The sequence below is a fragment of the Centropristis striata genome, chromosome 9 (genome assembly GCF_030273125.1).
Source record: "Centropristis striata isolate RG_2023a ecotype Rhode Island chromosome 9, C.striata_1.0, whole genome shotgun sequence".
NCBI lineage: Eukaryota > Metazoa > Chordata > Actinopteri > Perciformes > Serranidae > Centropristis > Centropristis striata.
This window is the reverse complement of record NC_081525.1, coordinates 30,076,643-30,100,266: the sequence shown is the minus strand read 5'-3', so window position 1 is coordinate 30,100,266 and position 23,624 is coordinate 30,076,643. Positions and strand designations below refer to the sequence as shown.

The window sequence follows — 23,624 nt, the reverse complement described above, 5'->3', positions numbered from 1 at the left end:
GTGGCTCAGTTGGGAGAGTTGGTTGGCCCCCAACCGAAGGGTTGGTGGTTCGATCCCTGACCATTGCAGCCTACATGTCGAAGTATCCTTGAGCTAGATACTGAACCCCAAATTGCTCCCGATGTGCTGTGTTCATCGGTGTGTGAATGAATTCCCAATGGTGGCAGGTGGCACTGTTTAGGGTAGCCTCTGCCACCTGTATGAATGTGTGTTTGAAAGGGTGAATGAGCGCAGTCTGTATTGTAAAGCGCTTTGAGTGGTCACAAAGCGACTAGAAAAGCGCTATATAAGTGCAGGTCCATTTACCATTACCATTACTTATCATGTGGTCTAGGAGAGAAGATGCTCTCTGAAGAGCTGGGTCTTCAGGAGTTTTTTAAAGGTAGAGAGGGACGCCCCTGCTCTGGTAGGAACTGGTAGTGTGAACTATGTTTTAAAATATCAAGATATTAGTAGTGTGTTTGTATTAAAGTAAGGCTTGTTATTTACCGGTAGCTATCTAGACTAACTAATGTGAGTAAGATAACTTGCAATGCTAGCTAGCTAGCTCATGGCAATGACTCTTTCTAAACATTAGGAGATTGTTGCAGATGTAATAGTATGTTTTATATTGTACTATGTTAGATGATATCAAGATATGAATTAAATAAATACTGCTTGTTTCTATTGAGTCTCTCTTATTTAACTAGCTACTGATGTAATTTGCAACATTAGCTAGCTTGCTCATAGCAATAACAGGAAAGTGTATGTTTTCTTCAGTTGATCCAGAAAGCTGCACAATGTGTACTGACAAAAAATAGGAAAATATTTCTTCTCTGGCTCCATGTAAACCCAGAACTTCCCATGATACACTGAGCTCCTTTGTCTCATTCATTGATGTCACTAAATTTGCATATTCCCTGTTGAGTTTTTGTAGGATTTTTTTTGTCTTGCAGGCCTAGATGGTGGATTGTAGTTGCGCTTGCTGTCTTGGCCCTGCTTAACATCCTATTGTTAATATTAGTGATATTTCTATTATTACTATAATTGTTAAGTGGTATTATTTTTGTTCCTGTGCATCCTTCGAGCTCTTTTCAAAATGCAGTTTCAAGCTGCGATATTTACACCTCTGTTATGTTTCACCTGCAATTGGAACGGGCCAAAAGCATAATAGAGGTACCAAGTGATCCCGGCTCTGTACCGACTTTGGAGATTATATCAGAGGTGTTAAATTGGACTGTTCGAGGTGTGATCAATGTGAACGCATCCATAAGAATCTTTACAGTGAGAAACAGCATGACGGGCAGTTCTTCTGCCAACATTGTTTTGAATGCAGTCACTGCTGCTGTCGCTTATTGTACTGTAATAATGCTACACTTCCGCTGCACTGTTACACGCCACTACTGTCTCCTCCCACTTCATTCCAGATCGGCGGATTGCAATGTGAACGGACACCAATAATATGCCGTTGCAGAATTAGTCTGAATGTCCTGAGGCGAAATGCCAGCAGAGGTTGTTGTGGGACTTGATAGGGACTTTAGCAGATACACTATTGAAAAAAGCATCTCTCTTTCCCTTAGAGCTAAGTAAACACAGACCATTTGTTTCCCCTGCATCAGACAGTGAGATTTTGAATCTTCTGCTGCTACTACTGAAAAAACCCAAACAGACAAGAAATACTACAACATGTTATCATTCATTTCGTTTTACTGTTCAAGCTGAGAGCAGGCAAATGGTTTTCTATGGATTTTCTAAGTTACTCCACAGCCAGATACATACAATGGTGATAAAGCAGGCTGAGATAAAGACAATGTACATGCCAAACAGCAGACGGTCAACAACTATCCCGATCATGAGCCATTCCTGAGAGGTATTGCTCCCCTGGAAGTGTTTGTCCACTTGAAGGCGGATGGCTGTGAGATCTCTGCTCAGTGTCTTCAGTTCATCTAGAGCCGGGTCCGAAGGAGTTTTCTCCTGAGGTTTCTCACTGGAGACACTCTGAAGATCTTTTGACGGGATGATGCCGGTATCCATTTCTGGAAAGGTCAAAATCAACAGTAGAGTGAAAGTTTGACACATGGTGGAAGACCACATACTATTTCTAATACCAATAATGAAAATATAAATAATTTCTGTGAAAGTAAAGGTCTGTAAAACTATATTAAATAATCCCCAACAGCAAAAAAGTTAGAGCTTTTCATTTCATTTTTCATTACAATATTACAATTCAACAAATGTGAGGAATAAAATATTTAATAAATGAATTGTGAATACATGTTTGTTACTATTGTAGGAATTTAAATCACTTCCTATGACCTCATATTAGTGGTGTACTTGTAAATGTATTTAATTACAATCCATTTAGTTAATTACTTTTTTTTAAAGAACGTGTTCTCTACTTGAGTATTTCCATTTGTGCCACTTTATACTCATGGATACCTTGACTATTGTTTACTTATTAATACAAATATAAATCAGACAATAAATGAATTGTACCTCTAGATGGCTGAAGGCAGACTGTGACGCGGTTGCTCTTCTTCTTAGGAGGAAGACAAACAACAATAGCTAAGTATCGTAACACAAGGAGACTGAGCCAGTTAGGCACCGCACTGTACTGGCTGGAGCTGAACTGGATATTAGTGATAAACACTGTCTCCAACAGGCTGGCCACCATCAGAGCAAGACTGACCGAGAAGAAAACATCTGCAAGGAAATAAAAACAAGGAATGATTAAGAAATAAAGACACATTTTCCTTCAAACTTTGCGGTAGCTTACATTTTAACTGTAGAACTGCAATGAGGGTAAAGTAGTAAGGAGTAGTTAATCCAGTGGGCAGAGCAAAGTTTTAATTAGGCCAAAATGTGATCTAGTCAGGAAGAAACACTATTAATATAAAAGAAATAGCATGACCTCCATCTCAATAAGAACTGTAGTTTGACTAATATTACATTTATTTTATTAATAAAAATGTGGGACACTGTAGAACATAAATAAAATCATACAAATTAATCAAATTAAGAATTCAGTGTATATTTACAATAACCAATAAAGTTTATCCGTTGGAACATGCTATACAGTACTTACAGTTTTTCTTTATTTTTATTATATTTTCTTCATTGTAGATTCATATTAAAGAAATCAAAAATATTATGGAACACATATGGACGCCTCCCGTTAGAGGTGTTCCGGGCACGTCCAACTGGCAGGAGGCCCCGGGGAAGACCCAGAACACGGTGGAGGGATTATATCTCTCTCCTGGCCTGGGAACGCCTCGGGGTCCCCCAGGAGGAGCTGGACGTTGTGGCTGGGGAGAGGGACGTCTGGAATGCCCTGCTTAGCCTGCTGCCCCCGCGACCCGGCCCCGGATAAGCGGAAGAAAATGGATGGATGGATGGACATATGGAATATGTTTTCTATTTTAGACTCCTCAAAGTAGCCACCTTTTGCTTTTGGTCTCGAGCACATAAAGAAGGCAAGAAATTTCACAAATCAAGTCTCGACAAGGCATACCTATTCCAGGAAAACCCTTAAGCCTTCAGTAGTAATCTACAATGTTGAAAATAATAATTTTAAAAAATGAAGAAAAAAAAATCATTGAAAAGGTGTGTCCCATAGAACATTATGGTCACTATGGTCACTATGTCCATTATAAATAATGGACATAGTGACCGTGACATCACACAATGGTTTGTGGACTGCCCGTTAGCTTCTTGTTTGACACATTGCCATTGATAGTTGTTAGTGACCTGTCAATCAAAGGTAGCCATGGCCCAAATCATATGATTCTACACAATTAACATCAAGAAGATTTTTTTCTAGCAATTGAGACCATAGTGTTGTCTTGAAAAAATATATTTTCTGTAAAATGCAGTTTAAGGCACTTCCTGGTTTGCCTCACCGCTCAGACCCGGAGGTTGCTGCCTCGTGTGTCCAAACATTTGACTGGTACTGTGAATTGTCTTAATATCTTGTCTATAATGTCTATACTTTTCTATTGGATTAGCAAATACTTGCCTTTTGATTTATTTACACTATAAACCATGTCTCAAACTTTTTGGAACTGGGGTGCTTATATTAAAGACGTCGCTCACTAATGAGAGGTGTTGCACTTCCTGTTACTGGCAGCAGATCGTTCATGATGAGCAGGAAGACGGTGTAGCCCAGGATGAGGGTCATTTTGAAGGAGGAACGGTCCACACTCTGGGGAGGCAGCAGGAAGCTGAAGAGGTCCACTGTGATGAGGAAGCAGCTGGGGATCAGCAGGTTCACCACGTAGAGGAGGGGCCTACGTCTTAAAATCAACTTGGGATGAGATAGAAATACAGATCCTGAAGATTTTAATCAAAACATAAGATATTGAACTAATAACCATTGACAAAGTAATCATTTGGGTCTGTGTTGTTTTAAAGTTTTGAAGGAATATAGTACTAAAAAAATGCAGACATTGTTTTAAATACAACCCCTATTCATGTTTTAATCAAATAATCAAAACAATGCATACAAATAATGAATGTCCTGAGAAAATTGGCAATATAGAAAAAACTGATGAAACGGCCCAGAGATAATCTTTTTATATATATATATATATATATATATATATATATATATATATATATATATATATATATATTTTCTAATACTGCTACCTAATTACTCTATCACTCTAAATGATCTCTAAAGGAATTTTTTATCTGTTAAACAGACAAATACTGATATTAAAAAACTGCTTACATAGTATTTGATCTCAGAGTAGCTTCCATCAGGTATATCCAGGTTGGCAGAATCTGCTTTGACATCGACAAGCTCCCACTCCCCTTGGGTCTGTATCGACTGTTTTGACTCTGCCAGGACTTGTGCAGCCGTAAACCTTGGAAATATTTTTATGTCTTCAGCTGGAATAAAATTAAAATGAAAGTGTGTCCTTGTGAGAATTAATTATAATTTAATTAATATTTGCTTTTTAATGATTTTTTTTTTTTTATGATAATTTACCAACATGTAGATATGATCCAAAGGTCAGCGAGCAGTTTTGGACATCGAAGGGGAAAGTGTAGATCACTAATCTGCAGGTGCTGACCACTCTGAGCGGCTTATCATCATATACTCGGCCAGTGTTGTACAAGTAGACATAGGGAGTTTGGGGCGATACATCCTCATCCATGCTGTAAAACAACAGAATAACCTGTCAGCATGGGTCTTTGTAACCAACAACTCATTAAACCATCAAATGTTATTTCTAAAGTTGTGGGTATTTGATCAAAAGAAGTGTAAAAATGGAACCATTATAACCATAGCAGCACAACAGTAATAAAAGTGCTATCAGATAAGGGGACTATTGAATGTGTGATTTATTTAGTTTTTGTAATCCTTATTACTTACAACTCTCCGATCCTGATGTCTGGGACCCAGATATCTTCCCGAAGGATAGAGACTCTTTTAGTTCCACATTCCTTCTCATCCCAGCTCAGTCCCGCTATATTCCACTCCTACATTAAAAAGAATAACAGCCATTTCAGTTGTGTCACTTCATACCTTAGAACAGGAATGGGCAACTTAAATACTGGAGGGGGCCACAATTTTTCATCGACACACTGTAAAACCCAACCTGTTGTTTCAACTTAAATATTTGAGTGTCCATGCTGCGACAACAATAAAAATTGAGTTATCTCAAATTAATCTTGCTATCTGACTCAGTATTTTAAGTTAATATTACTTTTTGCACACATATTTGTTGTATTGAAAAGGAAAAATGAGTTATAATGACAAACAAGCAACATTGGGTTTTACAGTGCACAGGGTCACATATAGGACCATCCACTTAACCAGATATGATGAAACTGCAATTTTAAATATGTTTACAGTGCAGTAACTTAACATATTTCATGCTCAAATGCATGTATCACAGTATACATAGGAATACAAAAGGTTTGAAGCAAATAAAAAATAACCACTTACTGTGATTTCTCTTTTATAGTGCAAGAACAGCAGACCAACATTAATTGCAAGAAGTAATTTTGTGGATTTTTACACTGCACTTTTAAGATTTAATGCTCAAATGCATGTAGTTATACTGAGGGACACTTCAAGTGAGGGTGCGGGCCGTATGTGGACCCCGGGCCTCCAGTTGCCCATCCCTGCCTTAGAAAATTAGTCTGGTGATTTGTATTTTTTTGTTGTCATCCAATCCCGCAGGAAGACCACAACCAACAATACATGGATCCCACTGACAAATGTTTTTCTAAAAACTCATTCTACTAAACAGAGCTGAACTGAAACCAGAACTATATCGGCCATAATAGAGGGACAGTGAAGGATCCAAATGCCCAACTGGTACATAACATAGAATTCACAATCACAGTAAGTTCATGTTTGACATTGTCAAGATCATGGTATTTGACAATACATTTTTTGTTAAGACTGCTTGAATATCTGGTATATGGAACAACTCTTATTGTATGTCTGTGCATTTTGTCATTTTCGGAATAAAACCCCTTTTGTTTCTAAATTATTTTCAACACATTTCTGAACAAATTCATGTTTTGCCAGTGCTCTGAAAACTTACCAGGACTTGCCATAAAAATGATGTTAAGGATTGGGCTTGCTCATCCTAGGGACGATACACAGGAAGGATTATTAATGGTCAGTAAAATATACTTAACCCTTTGATGCACAACATATAAACACCTTCTAATGCACAACATGGGTCAAAAACGATCCCCATTCATTTCCCATGTTATTTCATGCTGGCTGTATGTTTAAATATCTTTTTTTTTTTTTTATTACAACAGATCATTATATCCATTTTTCCTTTCATACCTTATATAGAAAAATAGTTTTTGTATTATTACATCAAGTTTACACACGGGTCAAAAATGACCTTGTGCATTAGAAGCATAGTGATACAAAAATTGACACACTAAATTAACAATATGAGTATATGTGTAACTATGTTTGTCTTATTTTTAAGGTTTAACTTTAAAAGAGTTGTTAGAACCACAAGATTACATTGGAAAATCACATATTTCAACATTTGAGACTTATATGAGCCACCAAATAATAATTTCCATTGGAAAAAAACCAAACAATTTTTACAAAATATGATAGTTAATATTTGTGTCTTCTTTCTCAATTTTAAATGGTGATTGGTGAATTGGTGACAACATATAAACACCTTCTAATGCACAACATGGGTCAAAAATGACCTTGTGCATTAGAAGCATAGTGATAAAAAAAGGGGTTTTATTAAAAAAATTAGGATGTATGACGATCAAAAACAAGTTAATAGAGGAAAACCTGGAATACTGAATGATGAAATTAATTTATTGCAAAGATATAGAATATACAAACTTAGTCGGGTCACTTTAGACCCAAGTTGTGTATCAAAGGGTTAAAGTATACTTAGTTGAACAAGTTCTGCATGTTTATGTGCAGCGTAAATAGATTTTCATGCTCAGCACCCCAAAATTCCAAAGTTATTTCGATGGATACATTACACATTAATACAATAGCTACACATTAAATTCACTTGCAGTATACTTAGTTGTCACACACATGTATGCACAAGGGTGAATAGATTTTTTTAGCAACTCACCACTCCTACAATTCCCACAACAACAATACTGATGTTTACGTTCATTGAATCTGAAAAGCTTTTTACAGGTCGTAGCCGTTTTTTAGAAAACAATTCTTTATCCAGGGCATCAAACAAGGCTCCAGGAGTTGGGCTGGTGCAGTTCAAAGCTGCAACAAAACCTGAGTTTAAAAAAGAAAGAAGAACGTTCAGTCATGCTGGCAAGAGGTAATACAAGTAATACATTTTTCACACTCTACTTTGGCAATATAGCAGCTCACCTGTCGACTAAAGACAAAAATCTATTAAAGATACTACCGGCAACCAGCAGAAAAGCAGTACGCAACATGAAAATGGTTACAGTCCACACCTTCAACAAAGATTGACTGGATAGGCACTGTGACTGACATTCAAGTATGGTGAGAATTACATTCTCGTTAAACCTAAGGGTGGACAAATATCTTAAATACTGGGGGAAATGGATTGTGTTTATGGCTTCATAAGGTAACTACTGATTTGATAAAGATGAGCTGGCATGTATTTTCAACACAGTAATACCAGTAGGGGTGTATAAGTGGCCAAAACTTTATTTCAATAGGTTTTGTTTGGATTCTATATGTTTCTATGTTCTTTAAAAAATAAAGAATAAATTTAAATTCACAAGTTATCCACAATATATGTATTCATTTTTCTTTAATTTTCATTTATGAACAATATCATTCATCGTAAAACTGCTGCGGCTTGCACTTGTGTGGTGATTTCTTCTCTATCTTTCTACACTGAGTTTGCTTTGATAATGGACATTAAATATTAGAACATTTAATTTCATTGCAAATGTTCTTAAAATTTAGTTTAGACAGGTAAAGGTTAGACAGCATGCTGAATAAATATAAATCATGTCAATGATGATATGAAACAGTTAACAAAATATTTTTTTCCCCAACAGTTGTGAATCACCGCGACGACAAGAGCAATGAGAATATTCATAATTGTGCACATAAAGTATTAGGCTGGTTGGAGGGATAAGCTGCTGACATACACACTTACACACACAGGACTAAAAGCATGATCCCCTCCAGGTTTATGCCTGGAAACACATCACCAAAGTCATGTGTTTCTTTGTGAGGCAAAGGAAAACTTAAGACAGCATCTAATAGGATGGACTTAATGTGCAGACTCAAAGACACCTCTTGTATTTACTTGTGATGAGTTTACTTTGCTTTCCTTTGATGTGGTAATAACGCTAGAAAGCAAATGTTTGCTCATTAAATATGATGTTTCATAGTATGTGGTGCTGCATGCATGCTTTGTTTGATTGTTAAATTATTCATCATGCTACATAAACAAATTATTTTAATTAGTACGTGGAAAATAAACTTGATACCCTCTCAGGTTATTAAATGGAAAATACTTAAAAATCTATATTTATTGTTCCTTTTTACTTCAATAACCCTTCAATAACCCTTCTCCACCCTTACCAATTTTTGTGTCATTATTTGTATTTGCAATACATCCACCCAGAATAAAGAATAAATAAAGAATTTAATAAAGGTTCTATATTATTTTACATTCAAGGATATATTTCTTTAATTTTTATTTTCTCACAGGTCCTAAACAAAGACTTAAACCACTTAAGGTGGTCTTCAAACACAGCAACTGTTAACAAATTAATTTAGACAATTGCCAATAGCAATGGAGGCCCTCTGATATGTTCTGTTATGAAAATAATGTTTAATCTCCATCAGCACTCACCTTCTGTGCTTCTGTTGTGTGAGATAACAGTGCATCACTGTGTAAACTTAGTGTTTGAGTTTCAAATTTGTATGTGTATGTCTGCAGCTTTTTAACATCCTTCTTTTGCTAATCAGTATATGGTCAGTATTCTTTCTTTCTTACCTTGAAGCAGTGAAAAACAGATGAAGATGGACCCTGCTGTCTTTACTCCTGTCATCTTGTCTGTGTCCGCTCAACTGCTCTCACAACTCGTTCCATTAATTTCGAAAGCGAAATGTCAACAGTCCGCGCAAAATGTTTGTCTTGTTTGTGATTGGTTCAACCAGGTTCACAGCCTTTCCTTCTGAAGTACTTGCGTGTGTATGTTGTTTGTCAAAGTTAGACTAATTAAACAAGGAATATTTGCTGTTTATGATATTGTTTTAAACTTTTTCCTCAGGAGTTGGTTCTTGTCTGTTTAGTTTAGCATTTTGTGCATCCTGAACAAACATTGATAACTCACACCTCTGCATGCAATGAGTCTAAATCAGTACTCGCTTCTGCATCAGACACAATACAAAAGGACAAAGAGATAAAGCTATATAAATTGTGATAGAAAACTTTAATATGTGATGGGTGAAACATGGTAATGCACAAAATTCTCTTCTATGCCCTGCACTTATTCCCTCATTTACAGTCCAGTCCAGTCCTGGTTCTCCCACTGATATTATTATGACAAAAGCAAACAGAAGGACTTCAAAGTCACATGAACAGTGTTTTTCCAGTTACTAAACCTCTAGGGTAGAGGTACTTTGTTCAAATGGTTTGTTGAAACATAGAAATATTTGTTTTTCAGTGTCAATGCAAGACAATAATTTGCAGTTGTACTAAGAAGAAGATGCTTTGGACAACATGGGTCAAAATGTTACTCCGGTGGTGGCTTATGGTAGTGAAAAGATGCATTTTGAAAATTGGGAAATCTGACTCACCACCTAAGTTAGAAGCCTGTCTGAGGGAGCTGGTAGGAATCCTCCACATTGAAAATTGAGATATGAGATATCTGGCAACCTACAGAAATTCTATGTTGTATGGAGATCTATCCTGGAGCACTTCGAACTGTAGCCCACTAAAGAGTACCTATTCTGACATATTTGATGCACTCAAGTGGACATTCAACTTTGACATTATATTGTGCCTCTTTGTGTGTAATTTGTTTTGGTATGTTATGGTATGTGTCCCAGTTTTTATTTATTTATTTTTGTCTCGTTTCTTTCTTTCTTTATCTATTTTTAAATTTTTTTTTTTTTTACTATTATTATTATTATTATTATCATGTGTTCTTGAAGAGTACCTATTGTGACATTTGATACACTTAAGTGGATACACAACTCTGATGCCCTCAAATGGACATTCAACTCCCACATTATATTGTGTGTACTTTGTTTTGACATGTCATAGTTTGTGTCAAGTTTTTATTTATTACTTTTTATTATTATTATCATTTGTGTATGTATGTTATTTGTTACTTTGAAGATTGACAATATTTTTTTTTCTTTAAAGAAAAAAAAATAGAAGAAGATGCAAGTTTGACTTCAACAAGGGTACACATATGCATGCACGTGTTCATGTATTCACAAACAATCCATTTGGAAGTTATGCACCTTTTTGCTTGTCCTCCCTTATCACTAGCCCCCTTTTAGCCAGTTAGAATGAAAACACACAATAAAAACATGAGAAAAACACTTAAACACTGTGACAGTTTCAGCCTCAACAAAATATGCAACAAATAGCTAAGCTATACATCTTTTTGTTTTTTTTTCGGCCACTGTCACACATTAATTTTGCTAGTTGGCATGAACAGTTAATCAGCTGTACTTTGGCTGATAACAACCCTTTCAACATTTTCACGTCCCTTCATCGATTTGTTTTTTTGACCTGTTTTGAAAATAAATACATACAAACTTAACCTCCATGCCAAATTTCTGTCTCCTGGGGTTAAGTTGTGTCTGCTAGATGTTGGAGAAATTGACCATGATTGACCAACAGATAGACGGACAAAGTGATTTAAAGCTGCTGGTGACGGCAAAGATAAATAAGTAAAAGATATATTTAAAAAAATACATGTCTGCAGCCATCATTGGTTTCAGAGCCTTAGTGCCCTTAAACAAAATTGTAAGTAACATAATTTCTTATGAAAAGTTTGCTGCTTGACATGTATGATTTTCTACATAATGAAATCAACACTTTTTAAACATTTGCTTCACGTTAGCCACCAAAACCACTTGGTTAAAGTTAAATAAAACAAACAGGATTAGGCTTAAACTTCAAACAAACTTCAAACAACAGGACACAAACAGGTCTGCTATTTGAAAAGCCCTGTAATCCAATATATTTAAATTAAAGCACTTTTAAGACGTTATGCAAATTTGCTGCAGGTATGAAAGAACCAGTAAATCTTGCATTCAGAACAGGAAGCCAATTTAGATTACAAAATAAATTCAGATTTATTGTTACTTCACAGACTATAAGTACTGAGGCAATAACATGCAGTTTAGCATCTAAACAGAAGTGCAAAAGCCAATAAAGTGTCACAATCTGACTCTGTTTCCTTGTTCAGCCACCTTAGGGGTCTGTTCCAGAAAGCAAGTTTAACAAACTCTGAGTCAAATCCTGAAGTTGACCTACTAAACTCAGAGTTTTCTTCATGTCAGGGTTAACTAACTCACTAAACCTACCTTCTGGAATACACCCACATTTCATCTTTTCTACCTCCTCACCTGCATCAGCAGTTACCCACCTGAGTCCCATTGCCTCTAGTTAGATCCAGCTCTATATAAACCACGCCAAACCATTGTTTCCTTCTTCTGTTTGTCATCATAGTTGCAACGCTGCCTGTCCCCTGCCTGATCTATTTACAATCACTGAAATCACTCAGATGTCTCTTCTGTCCCCAGCCAGCAGGAATGTTCTTATAGTATTAAATCAAATCAAAATCAATCAAATCAAATCAAATCAAATCAAATCAAAATTACTTTATTTATCCCTGAGGGTAAATTCAGTTAGTCTGGTAGAATCTCTGTCAGAATGAGACAGCCTGATGGCTGTAGGAGAGAAGGATCTTTTGTATCTCTCCGTCCTGCAACGGAGAGAGAGGAGCCGTCCACTGCTGTTTTTTTGGTCCATAAAGGTTTTGTGTAGTGGACGATCCGGGTATTTCAGGATGGCCTCAGACATCTTGACAGGGCATCTCTCCACCACCTCCTCCAGTGTGTCCGACCTGGCTCCAACCACAGAACCAGCTCTTTAGACCAGTCTGTCCAACCGCCTTGTATCTCTGTGTCTGATGCTGCCTCCACAGCAGACTGCAGCATAAAACAACACACTACCACCACAGACTGATAAAACATCTGCAGCATCGCACTACAGATGTCCAGAGATCTGAGCTTCAAGAAGAAAAAGAGGTGGCTCTGCCCCTTTTTGTAGAGAGCGTCTGTGTTTAGGGACCAGTCCAACTTATTATCCAGGTATACACCTAGATACTTAGAACTTGGCACCACCTCCATGTCCACCCCACAGGTATTCACTGGCTGAAGAGGGGGCTTGGACCTGTGGAAATCTATGATCATTTCCTTAGTATTTGAGGTGTTCAAATAAAATAGTTTAACAAAATGTTGACACATTTGTAAAATGTTTTTAAAGAATAGGTATTTAAAGAATGAAAGACTTCTTTAACGACCTAGAGAATTAGGTCATAACTTCTTTAACAATAATATAAAAAAATATAAAAATGTTTGTTCCATTATTAAGACCAACCTGCTGTCAACAAGATCATTTTAAATAAATTAAGTAACACATGGGAGAGGGAGTGTGCTGTTACATATTGTTTGCAAAAGAAAATATTTCAGCCAACATACAATTTCTCTGTGCTTCTTAATAAAAATTAACAAAAATATAGTACAGTCCGGTACCCATATGTGTACTGAAATAGATCTTGATCGCTGTCATTCCCTTTGCTTTAACTGATCATTTTCTGCATCAACTTTCTTTCTTCTGCACCAAAAAAGTCGAAATTTGAATCTTGTACTTCAATTTCTGAGTAGTAGTTGGTACTGAAACCAAAATAGTTCCCCATGTTTTCATTCATTTCATTTGAAAGGTTTTACCACAAGCAAACCAGTCAAAGTTTTGCTTATGATCAATGTGAGATTGAACTCGATTTAACTTTCGCAGCAAGTTCATTTCTGTAAGAGGTCCAGGTCCAGATAGAGATAATGGTTACTAAGCTGACAACGATAAAGATAATGTACACGATGAACAGCAGGCGGTCGATGACCCTCGCTATCATTTCCCATTCCCGCTCAGTTTTGTTCCCCTGGAAGTGTTTCTCCATTTGGAGGCGGATGGCCGCGAGGTCTCTGCTCAGCTTTGTCAGTTCATCCATGGCTTGCTCCGGACGGGGTTGTACTGGAGCTACCATCACTCTGAAGATCTCTTGAAGGAGTGATGCTAGTATTCATCTCTGGATATGTCAAGAAAAATGATAGTGACATGCGATACATTTTTTAAAAAGCAAAGTAAATCATTTATCACTGCTGAAAAAAAGCAACATGGTCTCACAGGAATCCATGAAATAGCCACGGATTTGCTCAACTCAAAATCCGTGGAATAGCCACGGAATCACTCAAATTTCCGTGAAACTGACACGGATTTCGCTACAATGCAAGTTAATGACAGTCATATCCCGTGGCTATTCCAACATACAAAGTGATTATGTACATTCAATGAGTGAATATTTACAAAATAAAACATATATTTCTCGCTAGAAATGTGACCAAAATCCATTTTTATGCAGAAACTAAGTCAAAATATTGATTTTTTTCACTAAAAATGAGAGAACTGTCCGCCATGTTTTTTGTTCTGACCGCTGGGACCTTGAAAGTCATGTGACTTGGAACAAACCAATAGGAAAAAATATTAACTTGCATTGTAGCGAAATCCATGTCAGTATCATGGAAATTTGAGTTATTCCATGGCTATTCCACGTATTTTGAGTTAAGCGAAACCGTGGCTATTTCACGGATTCCTGTGAGACCAGGTTCAAAAAAAGACATTCTCACATAAATAGAATGACAAAGTCCTCAACCAGAAAAGATGGTGTATGGAGAACTGAAATAGCTTTTTCCAGAGCTTTATCCCTGACTCAAAAACCTGTTTTCCTTTGGTTTTACACAGACAATATCATATCAACAACAAAAAAATATGATTTTGCAATACCTGTATCGGGTGGGTGAAGGCAGACTGTGATGCGGTTGCTCTTCTTTATTGGAGGAAGACAAACGATAACCGCTAGATATCGTAGCAAGAGGACTCTGAGCCAGTGAGGTGGTGCACTGTACTGGCTGGAGCTGAACTGGATATTAATGATCAACACTGTCTCCAACAGGCTGGCCACCATCAGACCAAGACTGACCGAGAAGAAAACGTCTACAGAGAACAAAGAAGCGTTATAAAGCAACATGGTCTCACAGGAATCTGTGAAATAGCCACAGATTCACTTAACTCAAAATCCGTGGGATAGCCACGGAATAACTCAAATTTCTGTGAAACTGACACAGATTTCGCTACGATGCAAGTTAATGGTGGCTATTCCAACATACAAAGTGATTATGTACATTCACTGAGTGAATATTTAGAAAATAAAACATATATTTCTCGCTAGAAATGTGATCAAAATCCATTTTTATGCAGAAACTAAGTCAAAATATTGATTTTTTTCACTAAAAATGAGAGAACTGTCCACCATGTTTTTTGTTCTGACCGCCGGGACCTTGAAAGTCACGTGACTTGGAACAAACCAATAGGAAATATATCCATGGGATAGCCACGGGATATGGCTGTCATTAACTTGCATTGTAGTGAAATTCGTGTCAGTTTCACAGAATTTTTTGTGATTCCGTGGCTATTCCACGTATTTTGAGTTAAGCGAATCCGTGGCTATTTCACAGATTCCTGTGAGACCAGGTTAAAAAAAAGAGACATTTCTTCGTTCAATCTTTATTCATAAAGTAACTGATTAAAAGTAAGTTGTAGAAGTGCTATCATTGATTGAGTTTGAATTACTTGGGCATAGGAGGAGAATTTAAGGCTACTAATGTAACCTCTATATATCTTACAAAGGGGTTTGCTCTTTAAATCTACTTTTATCAAAGATGCCACTCACTAATGAGAGGTGTTGACTCTCCAGTGACGGGCAGCAGATCGTTCATGATGAGCAGGAAGACGGTGTAGCCCAGGATGAGGGTCATCTTGAAGGAGGCGCGATCCACACTCTGGGGAGGCAGCAGGAAGCTGAAGAGGTCCAGTGTGATAAGGAAAAGGCTGGGGATCAGCAGGTTCACCACGTAGAGGACTGGTCTACGTCTAATAATGATCTTGGAATGGGAAACAAAAACAAAGCCTTGAATTTTTACTCAGTAAAATTACTATTAATTAATGACACATTTGCCAGTAAATTGTGTTATCCTCCACCAGCTCCAATCACACTTCCTGTTCTAGTATGTGATGTGTTTTTTTCGGTGACCCCTCAGAGCTTAGGTGTTCCACAGGGATCAGTCATACATCCTCCAGTGTTCTCTGTTTACAATATTTCACTATGACAACTACAAAATCAAAAAACAACATCCAGTACACTCACTACAATTTCAATATGTCCTATACTTTATATCTTTCAAAGATTATTAACAAAGTCAAATACATTTTCATAGAAATACGAGGTCCAGTTTGTGAAGGTGCCACAGTTGGTTTAAAAGGGACGTTAGACGGATAAATATCTGTATTAATCATGTAAATAAAAAAACTAAACAACACCTACAAAGTATTTGATCTCAGAGTAGCTTCCAGCAGTGACATCCAGGGTAGCAGGAGCTGCTTGAATAGTCACAAGCTCCCACTCCCCTTTGGTCTGCATCACCTGTCTGGACTTCTCCAGGACTTCTGCAGCTGTGACGCTTTGATACATCATTATGTCTTCAGCTGGAATAACATTAAAGGAAAGTTAGTTTGCATGAGATGCACAGTGTGTGTGAAGTATTGCTTGCGTTTTAATAGCCAATTATTAGAGCTACTTGTCAACAGGAAAGTTGAGTTTACACATATTTAATTTATTTAAAAAAATGCAAGTACAAACCTTCCATAACTATGGTGATACTGAGGTTGGCTTGCAGTTCTGAGAATCAGATGTTATTAACTTGTTATAGGTTTTTGTACTCACTTACCAAAGTGGATATATGATCCAAAGGTCAGCGAGCAGTTTTGGACATCGAAGGGGAAAGTGTAGATCACTAATCGGCAGGAGCTGACCACTCTGATCGGCTTATCATCATATACATAACCTGTTTTGTATAAGTAGACAAAGGGAGTGTGGGGAGATTCATCCTCTTCCATGCTGGAAAAGAATAAACTCCAATTTAAAAAAACAAACAAACTTTAATTGCACATACCTGTAATTAATGCTTCACTCAGCTGACTCTTGTCTTAGGTTTCTCTAGTAATAATTCAATAAACCATCAAATATTAAAACAAAAAACTTGGCACAGTTCTTGTTTGTGCAGTCTGCACAAACTACACAAGTCCATAAAACTAGTTTGTTTGTGATGTTTTTTGGGGACCACTTTGTTCTCGAAGGATCCGCAGATTCCCCTTTGTTCTCTGTTTACATGTTTTCACTAAGACAAATCCACTACACTCACTTCAATTTTTGTGTGTCCTATTTTACTTTTATCTTTCAAATCAGAAAGTCAAATAATTATACATATAAATTCTACATAAAGTTTGTTAAGGTGTCACAAGTGGTTTATAAGGGATGTTAGACAGATAAATAAATAAGTTAAATAAATAATCATGTAAATAAAGGATAAAGAGATACTTGAATTGTGATGGTGTCATTCTTGTTGTTCTGTATTGTTACAACTATACTACTGAACATAATGTTAACTTACAACTCTGAGATGATCACATCTGGGATCCAAAGATTTTCTCGAAGGATAGTGACTCTGTGAGTTCCACATTCCTTCTCATCCCAGCTCAGTCCCGGTATATTCCACTCCTTCATTAAACAGAACAACAATCATTTTCATTGTGTCACTACATTCTTGCATACTTTCATTTCATAGATAATTCTGTTGGTGTTTTGATTTTAAATTACTGTCAATAAAGCCCACAACCAATATACTAAAATGTATTTGTTTTTTAGTCAAAGCCTAATAGCCTTGTTCGTCCGGAACTTCCAGATTGCGTTTGTCACTCTGTGTTTGTGAGGTGGTGTTTTATTTTCTGTTCTGGTCTCATTATTACCTGTTTTATATTGAAATAGTAACTCTCCTCTCGTTTCAGGTCACTTTCTCTTCCCAGTGTGTCATCTGTCTGATTTTCTCGCCTATTTACCGATTGTGTTCACCTGGTGCTCCCTTCCCTCCATTTGTTCCAATAGTCTAGTAGTAGTAGTTTTCCCTTGTCTTGGTCCGGTGTGTTTGACCCTGTCACTATACCAGCCACTTCTTGCCACAGCCACAGCTTGCCTTGCTTCGCTTTTTTGAATTCCTCGCAAAAGAGATTTTTCTTTGTAATGTATTAGTTAAGCGCAGTTCTTAGTTTCATAGCTTTTAGTGTCAGCAGTTTTGTTTCTCCTCCTTTTGGAGCAATTTTGTGTTCTTTATTATTTTTCCCTCTTTAGTTCTTATCCAGTTTTTCATAGTGTTCTTGTAGAATCTTTTATTTTTCCTATCAGGTTTTGTACCTTCCTTTTGAAGCGCCTTTTATTTGTAGGAGTTTTTATTTTATCGTTTTCCCCTTATATTAGATTAGGATTATTTATTTAATCATTTAGTGTAGATAGCTTTCAGTGTTTTTCCTCCTTTGGAGCGACTTTTCTTGGTTCGATTTCTACTCAGAATCAGGAGTTTCATAGCCCTTTTTTTCACTCTGTGAGGTTTTCCTTGCTGCATATTTGAATAAAGTGATTTTAAGTTCACCAGCTCTGCATCTGAGTCCTGACTTGAGCCCGTCCTGACAGTGTTCCCGTCATAAAATTAGAAATAACTGAAAATCCAGCCTTGGACCATAGCCTTTTTCAACAATATATGATTCATTCTGTATGATTGGATAAGGATGGCTTTTAAGAAAGCATAGATTACAGCAAATATGTTAGTGAAATTTATGGAAATGAACAAAAACAATATGATGGTGTGAGTACCCAGGGCCAGTTGACAAATTCATCGTCTGTCGTTTTTTCATCAACTTTTTTTTCTTTTAATGAAATTATTCACTTTTGATCAAAAACATTTTTTTTTCTCAGTGATCTGAAAACTTACCACGACTTGCCATATATATATTGTCAAAGACTGCTGTTTTTCATTCTAGGGATGAGACATATTTATGATTATTAATCATGAATGAAATTCACTTACAGAATACTGTATGCACGTTTACGTGCATGCACGCATAGATATTTGTGCAGTTCATGTACTCACCACTCCTAAAATCGCCCTCAAAGTCATGTCTATGGATATGTTCATTGGTTCTGAAAAGCTTTTTACAGGTCGCACTTGTTTTCTAGGAAATAATTCCTTCTCAAGGGCATCATACAAGGCTTCAGGAGTTGGGCTGGTGCAGTTCAATGTTGCAACAAAACCTGAGTTCAGAAAGAGAAGAAATCCACACTCAACACACTTCATAGGAGCCACATGTTGGACCCGTATAAAATTCCAAACCACCATCATACAATATATTGAAGGATAAAATTACACATTTTTTTAGGGCTCTCAAAGTCACCACGATAACAACGTTCTGTGAATTCAGTTTGCGATCAGAGGGCAACCCCCGGGTCTGAGCAAGGAGGCAAACCAGGAAGTGCCTTAAGCTGCATTCTACCCAAAATTCCAGCAGGCGGCGCTAAGTTTGGCTGCAAAAAAATTCTGCCCATTAATTTCAATGCAAAATTTGAAAACTTCTCACTTGATTTATTACCTCAGAATTTCTTTAGGACAACACTATGGTCTCAATCATTCAATCCATGTTAAAAGTTCTAATAATGGCCCCATTTAGAAGAAAATAGAAGATAAAGAATCGTATGATTTGGGGCGTGGCTACCTTTAATTGACAGGTCACAAACAAGGCGAGCCGTCATCAGGAGAGAAGCAGAGCAATGCGTATCCACGGCAACGTGTCAATAAAGTTATATATAACGTTATATAGATTTAAAAAAGGACGTTTAGCGGTTTGGTCTCATAACTTTGACCCTTTCACTTTATTTTCACTTAATGAAAGTTTGTTTGAACGTTTTGTTCAGTAAAAATGTCTTGTTCAGCGTTTGGTTGGACTAACAGACACTCCAAGGAGTCGCTGTTAATTTTTCTGAGGTAAGTAACATACATTTTGTTTTTGTTTGTTGCTAGCCAAAACTAACATCCCAGTCAATGCTCCAGTTAATGCTAACATGAATTAGCAGCGGCTTCTCTCAGTCAGGTTGAGGTGTAGAGAGGCTGTAGTCAGTGATCAGATCCCTCTCCTCCTCCACAGTCCAGATATGGTCTGCTGCCCGTATCGGAAACAAGATGGCAACACAAGATGGCAAAGAGTGTAACACTGAACTTGATGCTTCCAACAGGCCACAAACCAATGGGGGACGTCACGGTGACTACGTCGATTATTTATATACAGTCTATGTATGTGATGCAGCAGTAACATTGTGGATGGCGAGAAGAAACAAAACGTCCGTTAGCAGAAATTAATAAAGAGCGCCTTTTATATGGCAAGTTCAGCTTCAATAAACCAAAGTTATCTGCAGTTACTGTCGGTGTGAATGAGTTACCACGGAGACATCCAGTCTCAGATACTACAGAGAAACTCCTCCCCCTCGCCCCTCGCATTCATTACACTCCTCATGCTACATGCACACTTTATTTATCATTTGTTTTAATACATTTTTTGCATCATCCTGTTTTGATTCCACTTAGTAGAAGGGGATGTTTTTGTGAGCTTTTATTATTCCCATGTGAGTTCAGACACAGTTACATTGTAAGATTACTTACTTTAAGTGTGAAGAATCCAGGGAATGATCTTATTTAACTGACCAGGGTACCTGTTGTACAATGTGTTTGTTGTTGTGATTCATGAAGTCAATCATTTTGTGTTGAGCTGCTTAAAATGGGATGTTTAGTTAATCTTGACACATGTTAAGTTGGACACTAGGCTACATGGTGTTAGTATTACTGAGTCATGCTACATACTGTATATCTGTTGTTTCTTGTTGGGCCTGACATTTGAGCATGCAGTACCTTTGAGGATTATTATGGACAGTATTTGTCATTGTTTTGGATTATTTCAATAATAATAAATGTACATTTGCATAAAACAAGCATTTGTATCCACTCCCATGTTGATAACAGTAATAAAAACTAGAAAAATATCAATTTAAGCAACATTTAGAACAGATAAAAAAATGTGTAATTAATTTGCGATTAATTGCAAGTCAACTATGGACAATCATGCGATTAATCATGATTAAATACTGTAATTGATTGACAGCCCTAGTTTTATTTACTTTCTCTTCCTTGTTGCTGTATTTAGAGTGAAATTTTTCAGTTAATAGTTTAGCATTGTATTTTCTGACAAATTATCTTGAAAATGAGTAGTAGGAGGTCAATATGCTTTCTTCCTTACCTTGAAGCAGTGAAAAAGAGATGAAGATGAGCCCAGCTGCCTTTGCCTCTGTCATCTTGTCTGTGTCGGCTTGAAATGCGTCCCATCAATTTTAAAGCGAAATGCCAACTTCTTGAAGAGGTGCATCTTGTTTCTGTGTTTGTTTGTTTGTTTTTCTTTCTGAATTAATTAGATGCAAATTATTGTTTGTCAAAAACAAGGGTGAGGCAAACTGAAAGAAAACTAACAGATAAGGGAATGCTTTTACTTTGATTGGTCACTAAAATGGGATTGTCCTTTCAAACTTTATTTGAGTCAGTTTTGCATGTAAGGTTGAGCAGTTTGCCCATCCAAAACAAATATTATAAAAGCACGCCTCAGTCAATCAGGACTCACATTTGCATCAAACAGAATTCCAGAGGACTAATACAAAGCTAAACAACATGTCAAGTGAAAATTTATATGTATGTATGCTGGATTAAATGACATAACATTTAATCAGCTGGTATATGCACTAATATTCACACATTTACAGTGGCTTGCAAAAGTATTCATCCCCCTTTGGAGTTTTACCCTTTTGCTGCTTTTTCACATGAAATCAAGGTCGATATAATTTGGCTTTTTTAAAAAAGAATTTGCAAAAAACCCCTCTTTAATATCAAAGTGAAAAAAGATTTTTACAAAATAGTATAAATTAATTAAAAATCTATGAGGTAAAATAAATGATTGCATAAGTATTCATCCCCTTTAAAGTAACTGAACTAATTCAACAAAGTTCCAGCTAGTGTTAGAAAAATTGCATTACAATTGATGCAGCAGAGTCACAGTTAGTGAAATCACCTGAGTGCAGTTGATGTGTGTCAAGTGATCGTAGTATAAAAAAACATGTGTCTGTGAGGTCCATTCTCTGGTTCATCACTATCCCTGCTACAATTGCAACATGAAGACAAAAAAAGCACTCCAAGCAACTCAGAGAAAAGATCAAAGTCAGGAGATGGCTACAAAAAATTAATATATTTTACCTTATATATTTTTAATTAATTTATACTATTTTGTAAAAATCTGTTTTTCCACTTTGATATTAAAGAGGGTTTTATTGCAAATTCTTTTTTAAAAGGCCAAATTATATCAACCTTGATTTCATGTGTAAAAGCAACAAAAGGGTGAAACATCCAAGGGGTATGAATACTTTTGCAAGGCACTGTATTTGAATGTAAACAGATTAAAGGACACACACACACACACACACACATGAGATGAGCTTGTTTTATTACTCTGAAAATTAATGTTTTTCTACACAATAATGTCATGCACTATTGAAATGTATTATTACATGTTAATATATTATTAAATTCAAAGAATAAACTTGGAGAGTTTATGTTTATAACATATTCTATTGTGTGTTAGTGCTTCATATATGCTTCATACAGTCCTGGGCTCCATTTCCCAATAACAACCCATTTTCAAAGAAAGGAGTGTCTTCCATTCGTTTATGGACGAGCATCAAGTCAGTTAAGGTGCTTTTGGGGCACCCATTAAGCTTAAGAGGTAAAACAATATATATATATTTGACCATTATCTTAGATGCTTATGGGGATTTAGGCCCTGGGGCCGTTTGCACAAAGCAGCTTAAGTTTTCTCCGTAACTATGACACAAGGTTTAGTTTTTCCTTAGCTGAGAAACTTAACAACACAGCTTTTGGCTATCATATTATCAAAAAAATTTCCAATTTCCGTTTCCAATTGATGAAGTGGTGTGAAACTAGATTCTAACTTTTTATCTTTCATAGTTTTAGTCGTGTACGTTAGCCTTGTGTTTACCTTGAGTCGGCTAAAGGACGCTAACACCAGTGAATTAGCCGTATGCTAACCTTTTCATGGATCGGTCACTTCCATCTCCTCGCTGTAAAACAATGAACGTTGCTGATTTTTTAGGGGGAAATAGCATGTTTCTGAGTAAGTGTTAAAATAATTGATTATTTTCTATATTGGTAAATGATTTTATGCTTTATTTCTGTTTCTGTCTCTGTTCTCTGTTCTGACGCAGGTCACTATCAAAGGTCAAACCTTGACTGTAGTAAATATCTCTATGCATTTATATTAAGTCAGACAATATGATTTGATACATTGATTGTGTTTGTGTGTTAATATTGATGTAGAAAACTATGATTACTTTAATTACATATATTCCATTTTCTTAAACTGACTAAGATTCTATAAATCACAAAGAATGACATCCAGATATATTGAGACACAGTTTTTGCTGTGTGTGTATGTGCGTTTGTGAGTGTGTGTGTTTGTGTGTGTGTGTGTATGTACAGAAGGCCAAATGAAAAATCCCGTGTGAGAATGTCTGTAAGTCATAACAAGGAAAAATGTTTGTGCTAACAAGTTTGTTAGCAGGCCATAAGGCCTTGTCCTGGGTAGCAGGGATTGTTTTGCCCAGGTGGCCTGATGTGTGACGGTATGAAAGAAGACTGGCGAATCAGCTGAGGGGGAAGGCGGGACTTCCTGGAAGAAATTGACCAGCATGTTTTGTAAACAAATGTTAGTATTTTAATGGGTTCCAGGGAGAGAGTCGTGGTTCAGACTTCACGAACTGAAACACGTCTGTTTGTATTCAGGGACATGAGTTAATTTTGAACCCGGAGATCTCTGTAAAGT

At 36.6% G+C, this 23,624-nt stretch overlaps 1 protein-coding gene and 1 pseudogene across 1 annotated transcript; both read right to left on the bottom strand.

The window, feature by feature from the left end:
• Positions 1 to 1,719: 1,719 nt before the first annotated feature.
• On the bottom strand, positions 1,720 to 9,501 carry LOC131977179 (5-hydroxytryptamine receptor 3A-like). Its single transcript, XM_059340382.1, has 9 exons — positions 9,447 to 9,501; positions 7,572 to 7,732; positions 6,543 to 6,587; positions 5,360 to 5,466; positions 4,973 to 5,142; positions 4,712 to 4,872; positions 4,072 to 4,282; positions 2,476 to 2,682; positions 1,720 to 2,015 (listed from the first exon to the last, which is right to left on the bottom strand). The coding sequence occupies exons 1-9, from the start codon at positions 9,499 to 9,501 to the stop codon at positions 1,720 to 1,722; spliced, it is 1,413 nt and encodes a 470-aa protein (XP_059196365.1).
• Positions 9,502 to 13,458: 3,957 nt separating this feature from the next.
• LOC131977178 (5-hydroxytryptamine receptor 3C-like) lies at positions 13,459 to 21,036 on the bottom strand (annotated as a pseudogene).
• Positions 21,037 to 23,624: the final 2,588 nt, after the last annotated feature.